The sequence below is a fragment of the Callionymus lyra genome, chromosome 5 (assembly GCF_982586985.1).
Source record: "Callionymus lyra chromosome 5, fCalLyr1.hap1.1, whole genome shotgun sequence".
NCBI classification, from domain to species: domain Eukaryota; kingdom Metazoa; phylum Chordata; class Actinopteri; order Syngnathiformes; family Callionymidae; genus Callionymus; species Callionymus lyra.
In genome coordinates, this window is record NC_141822.1 from 6,283,195 (window position 1) to 6,300,154 (window position 16,960).

At 35.4% G+C, this 16,960-nt stretch overlaps 1 protein-coding gene across 2 annotated transcripts in view; it reads left to right on the forward strand.

Moving 5' to 3' along the window:
• Positions 1 to 16,420, forward strand: part of LOC148079152 (lysosome membrane protein 2-like) — a 34,515-nt gene extending 18,095 nt beyond the window's left edge. Inside the window, exons 7-13 of one of the 2 annotated variants that reach the window (XM_087790616.1) lie at positions 6,549 to 6,727; positions 11,192 to 11,310; positions 12,166 to 12,239; positions 12,316 to 12,367; positions 12,433 to 12,585; positions 12,685 to 12,726; positions 14,374 to 16,420. In XM_087790616.1, the coding sequence (XP_087646742.1) occupies positions 6,549 to 6,727; positions 11,192 to 11,310; positions 12,166 to 12,239; positions 12,316 to 12,367; positions 12,433 to 12,585; positions 12,685 to 12,726; positions 14,374 to 14,484 (730 nt within the window). In that variant the 3' untranslated portion in view covers positions 14,485 to 16,420. The remainder of the gene's footprint in view (positions 1 to 6,548; positions 6,728 to 11,191; positions 11,311 to 12,165; positions 12,240 to 12,315; positions 12,368 to 12,432; positions 12,586 to 12,684; positions 12,727 to 14,373) is intronic. The other variant, XM_087790617.1, reaches the window with a different exon arrangement.
• Positions 16,421 to 16,960: the final 540 nt, after the last annotated feature.

The window sequence follows — 16,960 nt, forward strand, 5'->3', positions numbered from 1 at the left end:
AAACAATTCAATACTATGAGGCGCTGATATACTTCCATAGATATGAAACTATTATAAAGTTCCTTCAAATGAGTCATCAGTAGGTGACCTAAGTTTCAAAGTCACAGTTTGCTCTTTGCTCTACAAACGTCCAGAGGATCAGAGGAAGTCCAACAGTTGGATTTCATGACCTGATATGAATGATTTCGTCACATGAAGCAACAGCTGAGCAGCAGAAACAGTTGATGAGTCGACGACAACTGACGCTGATCTGCTGATCCTTTATTTTTGCCTCCCGTGACCGAAGGTATTAAATACTTCTGTGGTTCTGGAGAGAAAGAAAGTAGTAGTAAAATGATATAATTAAGTAGTAGTAGTTTAGTTATACAATTTTGTCATTCAGTATTATTACATAATTTTACTACTAAATTATATCATTTAACTACCAAATGATATCATTTTACTACAAAGATATATCATTTTACTACCAAATTATATCAGTATACTACTAATTGATATATTTTAACTACCAAATTATATCATTTTACTGCCAAATTATATCATTATACTACTAATTGATATATTTTAACTACCAAATTATATCATTTTACTGCCAAATTATATAATTTTACTATTAAATTACATAATTGTACTACTAAATTCTATCATTTTACTACTAAATGCTATCATTTTACTACAAAATTCTATCATTTTACTACCAAATGATGTAAATTTACTACAAAATTACATTATTTTACTACCAAATTCTATCATTTTAATACCAAATTCTATCATTTTACTACTAAATTATATCATTTTACTACTAAATTATATCATTTTATATATATATATATATATATATATATATATATATATATTCCAAACTTTGACATAATTGACAAATGTCTGGCCCCTTCCAATATATATAAATGGTTAAAATATATATATATATATTTAAATTATAATTTTGTACTGAAAAAACTCTGAAGTTAGTAATCTTCTCAATCTGGGAACATTAATCCAGCACAGAACGATGAGCATTTTTCCATACGATCAGATTTACCGATACATTTTCAATCCCTGCCACGTATTCTTAGCCGCTCTAGTAGAAGAACTCACATTTCTCCGATCCTTCAAACTCTTCACTGGCTGCCAGTTTCTTTCAGGATCATTTTAAAATTCTGGTTCTTACTTTCAGATCTATTCATGGTCAGACCTTCCATCAGTGATCTGATCCAGACTTACACCCCAGCTCGGGCTCTGAGGTCTGTGGATCAGAATCTACTGATGGTTCCTGAACTTCAGGACCAGAGGAGAGAAATCCTTCCAGACTGTTGCTCCTAAGCTTTGGAACCATCTCTGTGTTTGATGATCTACTGACTCCTTCAAGAAACATCTGTGTTTGATGATCTACTGACTCCTTCAAGAAACATCTCTGTGTTTGATGATCTACTGACTCCTTCAAGAAACATCTGTGTTTGATGATCTACTGACTCCTTCAAGAAACATCTGTGTTTGATGATCTACTGACTCCTTCAAGAAACATCTGTGTTTGATGATCTACTGACTCCTTCAAGAAACATCTGTGTTTGATGATCTACTGACTCCTTCAAGAAACATCTGTGTTTGATGATCTACTGACTCCTTCAAGAAACATCTGTGTTTGATGATCTACTGACTCCTTCAAGAAACATCTCAAGACACTTTTATTTGTTGTTTTTCCCGGATTTTCTGGGACTTGTTTGTCTTATATGTCTTGATCTTTTAAAGTATATATTTTATTGAGTATTGTTTTGACTGTTTAAGCGCTTTGTGACCCTGGTCTAGAGAAGCTCTCTACAAATATTACTTGGTTCCTAACAAAAGAACCGCAGTTAAGTACTTCTCAAGTACTACCAAAGCATGTAGCAGTTGTCCTTGTCAACCACAGCAAGAAGGGATTATTGATGACGTTATATTCGTCCGAACAAAGTCTCACCACTGATGTGATTTTTCAAAAAAGTGGATTTTTTTTCTTTCCCACAGTAAAACTTTTGAGCCTCATGTCAAGGGAAAGGTCAGTACAGTATTGTTGCATGATTGGTGTCTGTGGAGCTCACGCCTCAGTTCTCCTGGACACTTGGCAGAGTCTCTATAGCTCCTTTGTCCTCCTGGACGCTCCCACAGCACAGCCGTGGACGGCGTAGCAAACCAGCAGCAGACCACCACCGTAAAACCACGTCCCTGGGAAGCTGTCAATCATCTTTGATCGCCGCGATGGAAGTCAAATGTTTAGGCGTGGAGGGAACTCGTTCCACAAGCTCGCTTTGTTTTCCACGAGTCGTTGAAGGATGAGTTTGAGGTGTGAACGAACACCGGGGTCACCTGACCAGCAGACGCTGAACAAGTGATAGTGTTTGTTGTAGAGAAGAATAAGAGATTTGGTCGTAATTAATCCAGTGGAAGTTCAACGAAAGTGTTTATTTGTGTGTGTGTGTGTGTGTTGTTGTGATGTATGACTCGTGTGTGTGTGTGTGTGTGTGTGTGTCTGTTTGTACAAAACTCGCTTTTCATTGAAATATTGACATTAGAAAATGATCTTAAGCCCCGCCCACTGAAAATACTTTGTTTTCTGGAAATGAAATCTTGTTGATCATGACCACACCCACTCTGCTGTGATTGGTCAAACAATAGACACATGTGACAGACACAATAGACACACACAAACATAGGCGAAACACACACAAGGACATCTTCACATCCACATGAAATACACATTAAACACACGTGAAACACACAATAAACGCTTGTGAAACACACAAACATAGGCGAAACACACACAAAGCCGATTCACATCCATACAAAATACAGATGAAACACACATTAAACACTTGTGAAACACACATTAAACACTTGTGAAACACACATTAAACACACGTGAAACACACATTAAACACTTGTGAAACACACATTAAACACAAGTGAAACACACATTAAACACGTGAGAAACACACATTAAACACACGTGAAACACACATTAAACACGTGAGAAACACACATTAAACACTTGTGAAACACACATTAAACACACGTGAAACACACATTAAACACTTGTGAAACACACATTAAAGACATGTGAAACACACATTAAACACTTGTGAAACACACATTAAACACACGTGAAACACACATTAAACACTTGTGAAACACACATTAAACACACGTGAAACACACATTAAACACTTGTGAAACACACATTAAACACTTGTGAAACCCACATTAAACACACGTGAAACACACATTAAACACTTGTGAAACACACATTAAACACACGTGAAACACACATTAAACACTTGTGAAACACACATTAAACACACGTGAAACACACATTAAACACTTGTGAAACACACATTAAACACAAGTGAAACACACATTAAACACGTGAGAAACACACATTAAACACACGTGAAACACACATTAAACACGTGAGAAACACACATTAAACACTTGTGAAACACACATTAAACACACGTGAAACACACATTAAACACTTGTGAAACACACATTAAAGACATGTGAAACACACATTAAACACTTGTGAAACACACATTAAACACACGTGAAACACACATTAAACACTTGTGAAACACACATTAAACACACGTGAAACACACATTAAACACTTGTGAAACACACATTAAACACTTGTGAAACACACATTAAACACACGTGAAACACACATTAAACACTTGTGAAACACACATTAAACACTTGTGAAACACACATTAAACACACGTGAAACACACATTAAACACTTGTGAAACACACATTAAACACACGTGAAACACACATTAAACACTTGTGAAACACACATTAAACACTTGTGAAACACACATTAAACACACGTGAAACACACATTAAACACTTGTGAAACACACATTAAACACACGTGAAACACACATTAAACACTTGTGAAACACACATTAAACACTTGTGAAACACACATTAAACACTTGTGAAACACACATTAAACACACGTGAAACACACATTAAACACTTGTGAAACACACATTAAACACAAGTGAAACACACATTAAACACGTGAGAAACACACATTAAACACACGTGAAACACACATTAAACACGTGAGAAACACACATTAAACACTTGTGAAACACACATTAAACACACGTGAAACACACATTAAACACTTGTGAAACACACATTAAAGACATGTGAAACACACATTAAACACTTGTGAAACACACATTAAACACACGTGAAACACACATTAAACACTTGTGAAACACACATTAAACACACGTGAAACACACATTAAACACTTGTGAAACACACATTAAACACTTGTGAAACACACATTAAACACACGTGAAACACACATTAAACACACGTGAAACACACATTAAACACTTGTGAAACACACATTAAACACACGTGAAACACACATTAAACACTTGTGAAACACACATTAAACACTTGTGAAACACACATTAAACACACGTGAAACACACATTAAACACTTGTGAAACACACATTAAACACACGTGAAACACACATTAAACACTTGTGAAACACACATTAAACACTTGTGAAACACACATTAAACACTTGTGAAACACACATTAAACACATGTGAAACACACATTAAACACTTGTGAAACACACATTAAACACAAGTGAAACACACATTAAACACGTGAGAAACACACATTAAACACACGTGAAACACACATTAAACACGTGAGAAACACACATTAAACACTTGTGAAACACACATTAAACACACGTGAAACACACATTAAACACTTGTGAAACACACATTAAAGACATGTGAAACACACATTAAACACTTGTGAAACACACATTAAACACACGTGAAACACACATTAAACACTTGTGAAACACACATTAAACACTTGTGAAACACACATTGAACACTTGTGAAACACACATTAAACACTTGTGAAACACACATTAAACACTTGTGAAACACACATTAAACACTTGTGAAACACACATTAAACACTTGTGAAACACACATTAAACACACGTGAAACACACATTAAACACTTGTGAAACACACATTAAACACTTGTGAAACACACATTAAACACTTGTGAAACACACATTAAACACTTGTGAAACACACATTAAACACTTGTGAAACACACATTAAACACTTGTGAAACACACATTAAACACTTGTGAAACACACATTAAACACTTGTGAAACACACATTAAACACACGTGAAACACACATTAAACACATGTGAAACACACATTAAACACTTGTGAAACACACATTAAACACTTGTGAAACACACATTAAACACTTGTGAAACACACATTAAACACTTGTGAAACACACATTAAACACTTGTGAAACACACATTAAACACATGTGAAACACACATTAAACACTTGTGAAACACACATTAAACACTTGTGAAACACACATTAAACACTTGTGAAACACACATTAAACACACCTGAAACACACATTAAACACATGTGAAACACACATTAAACACTTGTGAAACACACATTAAACACTTGTGAAACACACATTAAACACACCTGAAACACACATTAAACAATATGTGATGTGTGACTCCTGTGTGTGTGTGTGTGTATGTTGTTGTGATGTGTGACTCGTGTGTGTGTGTTTGCACAAAACTCTCTTTTCATTGAAATATTGACATTAGAAAATGATCTTAAGCTCTGTCCATTGTGATTGGTCAACATGGAGGTTTGTCACCACGTGTCATCAATCGTCTCCATCTCCAAGGGACTCGTTGTATAAACAAAGCAGGGCGTGATTACATCTGGCCGGAGGAGGAGTGAAGCCATTATTACGTCACAACGGACTCTCGTAACCTCTCGTTTGTCAAGATTTAAGAGGAAATTTAATAAGTAATACCGTGTTGATTGTCTTGTTCTTTCGTGTTTTGGTAATATCGAGTATCGAAAACTTGCTTTGTCTTTCGGTGCTGGATGAAAATGTTATCTCAGGGTCAAGGTGACCCAAAGGCCCGAAAACAAATGGACCCTTTATTTAATTATGTGTTTGTGGTATCCCTTGAACCCAGAGACAACATAAGGGTTTCAACATTTAAGAGTAATCTAAATCATTTTTTAACCAATTTCAACCTATTTTCAATTTTCTGGAAACAATATCCTTTTTTTTTCGATTTTTCTTTTCACCAACAAAATTATATATATTGGAAGGGACTGGAAGTATATATTTAATTTCTGGATATAAGTTGGTACAAAAGGTTTTTTACATTACATTTTTGCAGTTTATTATTGCAGCAGAATTTATCGTCATTTATTCATTGATTTTACATAATAAATTATATTTAATTTAATTTAGAAAAGGGTTTTTCAGCTTTTTATTAAAAAGAAAATGACCATTTTCCGGGATGTTCCGTGTGTCTGGAAAGTTTTGTACAACGTCAAATTGAAATCAATACTCTGATGGCACTGATACTTGCAGAGTACAGATGTAAATGAAAGATACTGTGGAACAAAGCCGGTGGTGATGAGCTGCTTGTGCTTCTCCTCAAAGGACCATCTACATGGAGTTCGAGAAGGAGGTGGAGGTGCAGGGGGTCCCGGCGTATCGCTTCACACCCCCGCGCTCCGTCCTCGCCAGCAAGGAGGAGAATCCAGACAACGAGGGATTCTGCGTCACCCCCCAGGAGTGCCTGGGAACTGGACTCCTCAAAGTCAGCCCTTGTCGTAAAGGTAGTCGTCAGCGAGTGCAGAGTTTTTTCTTCTTCCACATTCTTCAGTGTGCGGGCGACAAACTCTCATGGCTGTTTGGGATTATGAAAGGCTGTCAAATGACCTCGTTTATACATATATATATATATATATATATATATATATATATATACTGTATCGGTGAGTTTAGGTTCATTCAAGGAAATCACTTGTTTTAACTGGAGCACGTTTTAGAGATAATTTCCCAGATTTTGTAGAAACTTTTTAGCCGTCACGTGTTTTATGTGTGTTTCTTGTGTTTGTTTGTGTCTGTTTGGCCTATGTTTGTCTGTGTCTGTTGTGTGTGTCACATGTGTCTATTGTGTGTTTCACGTGGTTTTAAAGTGTATTTCATGTGGGTGGGAAGTGGGCTTTGTGTGTGTTTCGCCTTTTTCATGTGTATATATATATATATATATATATACAACCAAAACAAGTAAAAAAAACAAGAAAAAAAAGGATGGTGTGTATTGTCAAGAATCTGGCAACAATTGGGGTAAAAAAAAAGTATGATATATAGTGATTTATCGTGCTAGTGTAGTAACAAGATTGTATTTTTAGTATTGTCGAGTACTTGACTCTGGTGTTGTGATAGTGTAGTAACAAGGTTGTATTTTTAGTATTGTCGAGTACTTGACTCTGGTGTTGTGATAGTGTAGTAACAAGGTTGTATTTTTAGTATTATCGAGTACTTGACTCTGGTGTTGTGATAGTGTAGTAACAAGGATATATGTGTAGTATTGTCGAGTACTTGACTCTGGTGTTGTGATACTGTAGTAACAAGGATATACTGTATGTGTAGTATTGTCCAGTACTTGACTCTGGTGTTGTGATACTGTAGTAACAAGGATATATGTGTAGTATTGTCGAGTACTTGACTCTTGTGTTGTGATAGTGTAGTAACAAGGGTGTATTTTTAGTATTATCGAGTACTTGACTCTGGTGTTGTGATAGTGTAGTAACAAGGATATATGTGTAGTATTGTCGAGTACTTGACTCTGGTGTTGTGATAGTGTAGTAACAAGGATATATGTGTAGTATTGTCCAGTACTTGACTCTGGTGTTGTGATACTGTAGTAACAAGCATATATGTGTAGTATTGTCGAGTACTTGACTCTGGTGTTGTGATAGTGTAGTAACAAGGATATATGTGTAGTATTGTCCAGTACTTGACTCTGGTGTTGTGATACTGTAGTAACAAGGATATATGTGTAGTATTGTCGAGTACTTGACTCTGGTGTTGTGATAGTGTAGTAATAAGGATATATGTGTAGTATTGTCCAGTACTTGACTCTGGTGTTGTGATACTGTAGTAACAAGGATATATGTGTAGTATTGTCGAGTACTTGACTCTGGTGTTGTGATACTGTAGTAACAAGGATATATGTGTAGTATTGTCCAGTACTTGACTCTGGTGTTGTAATACTGTAGTAACAAGGATATATAATAATAATAATAATAATAATAATCTCTATTTATATAGCGCCTTTCTAGATATGTGTAGTATTGCCGAGTACTTGACTCTGGTGTTGTGATACTGTAGTAACAAGCATATATGTGTAGTATTTTCCAGTACTTGACTCTGGTGTTGTAATACTGTAGTAACAAGGATATATGTGTAGTATTGTCGAGTACTTGACTCTGGTGTTGTGATACTGTAGTAACAAGTATATATATGTAGTATTGTCCAGTACTTGACTCTGGTGTTGTGATACTGTAGTAACAAGCATATATGTGTAGTATTGTCCAGTACTTGACTCTGGTGTTGTGATACTGTAGTAACAAGGATATACTGTATGTGTAGTATTGTCCAGTACTTGACTCTGGTGTTGTGATAGTGTAGTAACAAGCATATATGTGTAGTATTGTACAGTACTTGACTCTGGTGTTGTGATACTGTAGTAACAAGGATATACTGTATGTGTAGTATTGTCCAGTACTTGACTCTGGTGTTGTGATAGTGTAGTAACAAGGATATATGTGTAGTATTGTCCAGTACTTGACTCTGGTGTTGTGATACTGTAGTAACAAGGATATATGTGTAGTATTGTCGAGTACTTGACTCTGGTGTTGTGATAGTGTAGTAACAAGGATATATGTGTAGTATTGTCCAGTACTTGACTCTGGTGTTGTGATACTGTAGTAACAAGGATATATGTGTAGTATTGTCGAGTACTTGACTCTGGTGTTGTGATACTGTAGTAACAAGGATATATGTGTAGTATTGTCCAGTACTTGACTCTGGTGTTGTAATACTGTAGTAACAAGGATATATAATAATAATAATAATAATAATAATCTCTATTTATATAGCGCCTTTCTAGATATGTGTAGTATTGCCGAGTACTTGACTCTGGTGTTGTGATACTGTAGTAACAAGCATATATGTGTAGTATTTTCCAGTACTTGACTCTGGTGTTGTAATACTGTAGTAACAAGGATATATGTGTAGTATTGTCGAGTACTTGACTCTGGTGTTGTGATACTGTAGTAACAAGTATATATATGTAGTATTGTCCAGTACTTGACTCTGGTGTTGTGATACTGTAGTAACAAGCATATATGTGTAGTATTGTCCAGTACTTGACTCTGGTGTTGTGATACTGTAGTAACAAGGATATACTGTATGTGTAGTATTGTCCAGTACTTGACTCTGGTGTTGTGATAGTGTAGTAACAAGCATATATGTGTAGTATTGTACAGTACTTGACTCTGGTGTTGTGATACTGTAGTAACAAGGATATACTGTATGTGTAGTATTGTCCAGTACTTGACTCTGGTGTTGTGATAGTGTAGTAACAAGTATATATGTGTAGTATTGTCCAGTACTTGACTCTGGTGTTGTGATACTGTAGTAACAAGTATATTTATGTAGTATTGTTGAGTACTCGACAATACTACACATATATCCTTGTTACTACAGTATCACTATATATCATGTCGTTGATTCTGTATGTAATATAGGTGAAGATTTATTTGACTGAGTCTGTGATAGTTTTTATCAGGATCCTAAAAAAACCATTCGACCTCACGTTGACCTCAGTGTTGTCCTGTCATGTCTCTTGACTCCTGTCTGCCTCTGTTGCCAAACATGTTGCCAGGAAAGTGTTCACCTCTGTCCCACTTGAGCCATACGACCGTGACACATTCTTTGTTTGGAGTCATGTGGACGTCTGAAGGTTTGACCGCTGTTGTTGTCAGTAAAACACGTCCGATCCAGATGCACGTCTCAGGTGGACCCGGGCCAGGAGACAAAGTGGTCCAACAATGTGAGGAAGGAAATCAGTGACACCGACAAGATAACGTCTTCTGCTCAGTTTCAGGATAATTAGTTTGGGATTGATCCCTTTGTTTATTTCGATGGGAATGACCTCAAGGACAACAATCTGGGATTCACATCAACAAGCTTTAAATACACATTAACTTAAGACACTTTTACATAAAACACATTAAAAAACAAACACTTTAATGATCATGATGATTGTCAACTTGTACTCAATAGAAAGTTTTAGATTATGAGTTTTTTTTTCAAGAGGCCGTAGTGTAAAGAATTAAATAATATTTCATGGTAACCTATAATAAATTGTATTTTGTTTTATTTAAATGTTTTTTAGCATTGAATTCAATACTTCAATTCAATAATTTCTTCATTAATAGGCTAAGTTCGTTATTATTTAATAATTGATTTCATTAAAAAAAAGTTTAATTCAATGTTGACACTATCATAGAAACATTTTTTTATTGGATTTAAAAGGCTTCATACGGATTCATTAATATTGAATTAACAACATTTATTTTTAAATTATTGGAATAACATATATATGAAACTATATGTGTAAAAATATAAACATTTTTTTTAAATATACTTTTTTCTAATGAAATTATTGTAAAGAAACAAACAAATAAACTCTTTCAATAAACATTTTAAAATAAGAAAAAAAAAAGAAAATTCATTAAAACATAAATAAATGTGACCATATATGCATATATGTGAACTTGTAGGATCTTAAAACAACGAAATTGATAAAAAAAATGTAAATTGAGTTATTTCAAGATCCTGGATTTGTTAAAGATAATATACGTAGGAATCAATATATAGTTTCTGGCGACCCCGTGTGTTGGATAAGTGTCACTGCAATCTAAGATTTCCCAAACATCGGAAAAAGCCACAGTTTCTGCTTTTATCTTCCCGGGAAATTGAAAAAGTCTGTCAGTACTTTGTCTCTGATCCACCGATTTAAATCAATTCGGTCACATGACACTCACAGGCTCCCCGGGGATCGTACATGATTAAAAGAATTGTTGAAATGATATTAAAGAGTTCTACTTAATGATTTGTGATTGTTAATCAAAGGAAAGTAAATAAAAATACATGTGATTTCAGGTTCTATTTCCCTAAATGTTCATATGTGTTTCTAAAGCTCATGCTCTGTTCTCTCCTCTAAGGAGCTCCTGTCGTTGCGTCTTTCCCACACTTCTACCTGGCGGACAACAAATACATCGAGGCCATCGGTGGAATGTCTCCGCAGAGAGAACATCACCAGACATACATCGACCTCAACCCGGTGAGAAGACAGGGATTTATCCTCAGTGTGATCCTGATCCTATGACTCGTGATCTTCCACGAGTCAATGTGGCTCCACCACCTAGTGGACATGTAGTATAACTACACAACTGTGTAGGAGTTTATCAGAGCCATTGAAATTCTATTTAAAAGTGAAATTATTTAGCTTGAAATTATTTAGTTGTAATGGTGCTTATTTGTTTTTTTTAGTCGTTTAATCATTAATTCATTTCTATACAGTAAGTTTGTTTTTATTTTAATTTAATTATTAAAATAACGAAATATTGATTTATCTTATTTTAAATAATTGGGTAAAACTATTCTAATATTTTCACAATTCATCATTTTTAACATAGAGTTTCACATTATAACTCCAATAATTAAAAAGATACAGTCTGATATTTCATATTTTTATATTTATAATATTTTCACCAGACAATACCATGAGAGTACAGAGAAATACTTAATCGACTTTTCAACCAATCATGGTGGCACTAATATACTAACAATTTTATAATGAATTGAAAAGGTGATAAATCAAAATATGAATGATTCAACTGTATTAAATAGGTTAGGTTAGGTAGAACTTAACCTATGTGTTAACTTAACCTATATGGACCTAAAGTCTATGTGTAAATAAAATACTAATTCATATTCTTTTTTTAAATTCAATGATAAAAAAATCAACCTTTAAATGTAGAAAGTATTAATTAAAAAAACATCAGTAAAATAAAAAAATAAAAATCACAGTTTCAATATAAAAATAATAAATTCAACCATTTAACATTGTGATGGTACTATTATAAAGTCGTCTACTTCATTTTGTTGTAATTAAGGTTTGTGTTCTTGCTCTTAGACAACAGGAGTGATCGTCCGTGCAAACAAAAGGGCTCAAGTTAACGTTTTAATCGAAAAGATCTCTGGAATACCGTGAGTTTAATAAAGAAAAACACATCACTTTACCCACGAGTTTCAACAAAACAAATCCAGATTTTCTCTGGTTCAGGTCGACGAGGATGCTGAAGGAAACCGTCTTCCCCGTCATGTTCATCAACGAGGTGACGAACACGCCGTTGAATACAAGATGTTCAGGTGTTTGACGCGTGTTTTATTCTGAACCCAGAGTGTGGTCATCGATGACGCGTCTGCAGCAAGAGTCCACAAGCTGCTGACGATCGCAAACCTCGTTCAGAACCTGCCGCTCATCGTGATCGGACTGGGTCTCGTCATGCTGGCCGTGTTGATCGTGCTGCTGGTCCGTGCCAGGAAAGAAAAGGTACCGAAGCAGTGACGCGATCCCGCCTGCTTGCTTTGTATTCATGCTAATTCAAAACTAATGGCCGTGCACGTACTTACACTTTATTTCTCCATGCAGAACCAAGCAAAGCGCGTTGTGTTTACCAAACCTATATATTCTGTAAGTTTTCACGTTCTTAACTTTGCTTGCACCTGCCGTGACTCACCCACATCCCTAACTTTTTGTTTCTGCTGCACCGTCACCCAAGTAATGATCCACCTGCATCAGTGCCATCACTTTTTCTGGTAACTGTGAAGAAATGAACCTGCAAAGAGTTAATGACAGAAACTATTCCCAAAAGAACCTCCCAAATGTTTCATTATTTTCTGTTGAATCTGGCCGAAGAGAAATGAAAAAGTTAAATTTTGATTGACATCACTCCTGCAGCTGTCAATCACATATAGTCACACAAACACACACTTGGATTTGAAGTCTCGTCCGGTAGAGAATAACACATCTGACATTTAAGGTTTGGATTTAATATGTAAACTTATCATGTAAACATATGGATGGATGGATGCATGGATGGATGGATGGATGGATGGATGGATGGATGGATGGATGGATGGATGGATGCATGGATGGATGGATGGATGGATGGATGGATGGATGGATGGATGGATGGATGGATGGATGGATGGATGCATGCATGCACGGATGGATGGATGGATGGATGGATGGATGGATGGATGGATGGATGGATGGATGGATGGATGGATGGATGGATGGATGGATGGATGGATGAATGGATGGATGCGTGGATGGATGGATGGATGCATGCATGGATGGATGGATGGATGGATGGATGCATGCATGCATGCATGGATGGATGGATGGATGGATGGATGGATGGATGGATGGATGGATGGATGGATGGATGGATGGATGGATGGATGGATGGATGGATGGATGGATGGATGCATGGATGGATGGATGCATGCATGCATGGATGGATGGATGGATGGATGGATGGATGGATGGATGATGGATGGATGGATGGATGGATGGATGGATGGATGGATGGATGGATGGATGGATGGATGGATGGATGGATGGATGGATGGATGGATGGATGGATACAGTATATAGATGGATGAGTAGATAGATAGATTCTGATAGATGGAAAAAAGAGATGGAAAGCAGTAAATGGATGGATTGTGGATGGATGGATACAGTAAGTGGATAGATAGATGGATGGACAGATAAAGTTAGTGGATGGATGATCGATGGATGGATGGAAGAATGGATGCATGGATGGATGGATGGATGGATGGATGGATGGATGGATGGATGGATGGATGGATGGTTAGATGGATGGATGGATGGATGGATGGATGGATGGATGGATGGATGGATGGATGGATGGATGGATGGATGGATGGATGGATGGATGGATGGATGGATGGATGGATGGATGGATGGATGGATGGATGGATGGATGGATGGATGGAAGGATGGATGGATCATAGATAGATAGATAGATAGATAGATAGATAGATAGATAGATAGATAGATAGATAGATAGATAGATAGATAGATAGATAGATAGATAGATAGATAGATAGATAGATAGATAGATAGATAGATAGATAGATAGATAGATAGATAGATAGATAGATAGATAGATAGATAGATAGATAGATAGATACAGTAGTTTCTACATATCACAGTCGCTTTATTTCAAGACGGAACATAAGAGTCAATAGAATCGTTTGATGGTTGACTTTCTAAAAATGCTTCTTCTTCTCTTCCATCAACCAATCACAGACGAAGAGCGACGACAACACTTCCTACTCTCCCGTCACCGACAAGGAAAAGGACGACGGCACCAACGGAACCTACATCGGTCTGGCTGAAAATGCCAACATGCAAACTTAAAGGGAAAAACAAAAGTGTCTCTTTTTTTTAAACTGCAAATATAGACCGAAAATAATCTAATTGAATCTCAATATCAAAAAATACACTTCCTTAAGTGACAAGTACTTTTAAGCAAATAGAGTTTGACTTTCCCTGAATTGAAGGAATATTTAATGATATTTCTGGATATATTTGTATTAATATTCAGAAAGAAATGTATTAGTGTCATCGAAATATTGTTATTGTTGTTATAATATTTTTTAGCATTTCATTATTTTTTAATTCAATAATTACATTTTTTGAAAGGGTGATTTAAAATTAAAATGAATTGAATTAGTAAAATCGAATATTTAAAGATATCATCTATTTTAGTTTTATATTCTAATTCCAATATATATATATGTTTTTATTTATTAGTATTTTATTTTAATTGTCCATTTTATCCCTAATTAATCGCTTGGTTAAAAAAAAAAAAATAGTAAAATTAAGAAAAATTATAATATTCAGAAAAAATTGTAATTGTCCAAATAGGAATACAAAATCAAACTTTAAACATTTTAAGTTTTAAATTAAACTATTAAATATACTTTTTTTTATTATTATTGGAATAAGACTATCGAAAAAAAAAAAACAATAATAATATTGATAAGTTAATGCTTAAAACTAGTAATGGGTTGATGAAGTTTCATGAAACAGTGTCATGTTGTTTAAGAAGTCAGTAGGTGGCGCCATCAGTTTTAAAATGACGTGAAGTTTCTTTAGAGTACATGTTTAAAACAAACGAAAAGGGTGCAGAGACTCCATCTAGTGGACTCTGAAGATTATGACAGTGTTTCATGAAGCTTCATCAAAACATCACTACTTAAAACAAAAAAAAACATTTGTAAAATTTTTAAAGAACATAAAACATTTGAAATGCTAAATTCATTCAATATTCTGATGACACTGATATACTTTATAGTTACTGTGGACTTTTGACTCCACAACAAGATGTCCTCGAACCCATTTCCAGCTCCAGCACCTCAAGCCTTCTGCCAGTATTACCACGAGTCAGTGTCAGAACTGCGGTTCTATGCACTGTACCAAGCGTGACACAGTGTCGCCACTGAAGCTCCTGCAGCGTCAGAGATGAAGTCTTTGCTGTATATTAAGGAGACGTATGTATTTGTTGTTGTTGTTGTGAAAACTACTATTTCATGTAACTTTGAATGTAGACTGTTTAAAATGAAGAAGATGTTACAGATGAAACTACCATGAGTTCGGGTTCTACTTCATTTGGTGCTCCGCCCTCTAAACACTTCGCTATTGGTCGGTAAACCAATAGTGAAGCGGTTAGAGGGCGGAGCACCAAATGAAGTAGAACCTGAGATTATGATCATAACTCAGGGGTTATTGGTGCTGACCGAGACCCCCGGCAGGTTTTTATGAAGTTTTCCAGTATCTAAGAAAAAAAAACATTTTGAATCAAACACTGAGCCATTTTGATGAGCATGGTGATCTCATCTGTTGTGCCAGATGTATAACCCGTAATTAACTATATATATAATAATGCGTATTTCTCTTCAAGCCGGCAGGTGTCACTCAAGTCTGTCGTCGGTTTCATTAGCACTTGTTACGACGGACGAGTCCAATGTTTCTGACATTATTTTGTAGCACAATTTAACTCTGGTGTACATTGAATCGTTTGAATGATTAGTTTCCTTGATTCTACTTGATTTCAATATGTTTTATTGACGACGTCCTGTCATCAGATTGTGTTTAATCTAAGAAAACAGTATTAAAGTAGTGCCTATGACGCTTGTTGTGTTGTTGACAAACCAAAACACAGGATGTCCAATGAGAGCTCAGCAGAGCATTTGACTGAGCTGTGACTGCTGATTCTACTGATGACACTGCTTTAACAACTGAAGTGTTGTTTCTACTGTGTAAACAATAAATAAAGACGTTGTTTGGATAAGTGTGTGTCCATCCAGAGGAATTATTCTTTTGTTTTCTATATTAAAATGTTGAATTTAGTTGTTTTTTTTAATAATTCAATTCAATCATTTTTTTCTAATAAAAAGTTGGATTATTATTATTATTTTTAAATTGAATTAATTTAGTTTTTACACATAGAGTTTGATGGTTTTAAGTCACCTTCTTTACTCTGGTTGTCCATTTCAGAGAGAGTCCTGTCCCAGTTTGTGGCTAAAACACAAATATGTGTCTCGCCTGCAGTTCATACAAAACTCTGCAGCAAGAATTCTGAGCCGCTCTAGTAGAAGAACTCACAATTCTCCGATCTTTAAGACTCTTCACTGGCTGCCAGTTTCTTTCAGGATCAACTTTCATCTTTTTCATCTTTTTAGACTTAGATTGCATCATCTTATTCTTTCTCTCTATTTCTCTCTGTTCTTGTTCTTATTTTTATTTTTATGAATAATTGCTGTATTGCTTTGTCTAATTGGAAAAAAAAACAATTTCCCAAAGGAGACCTCCTGAGGGATCAATAAAGTTC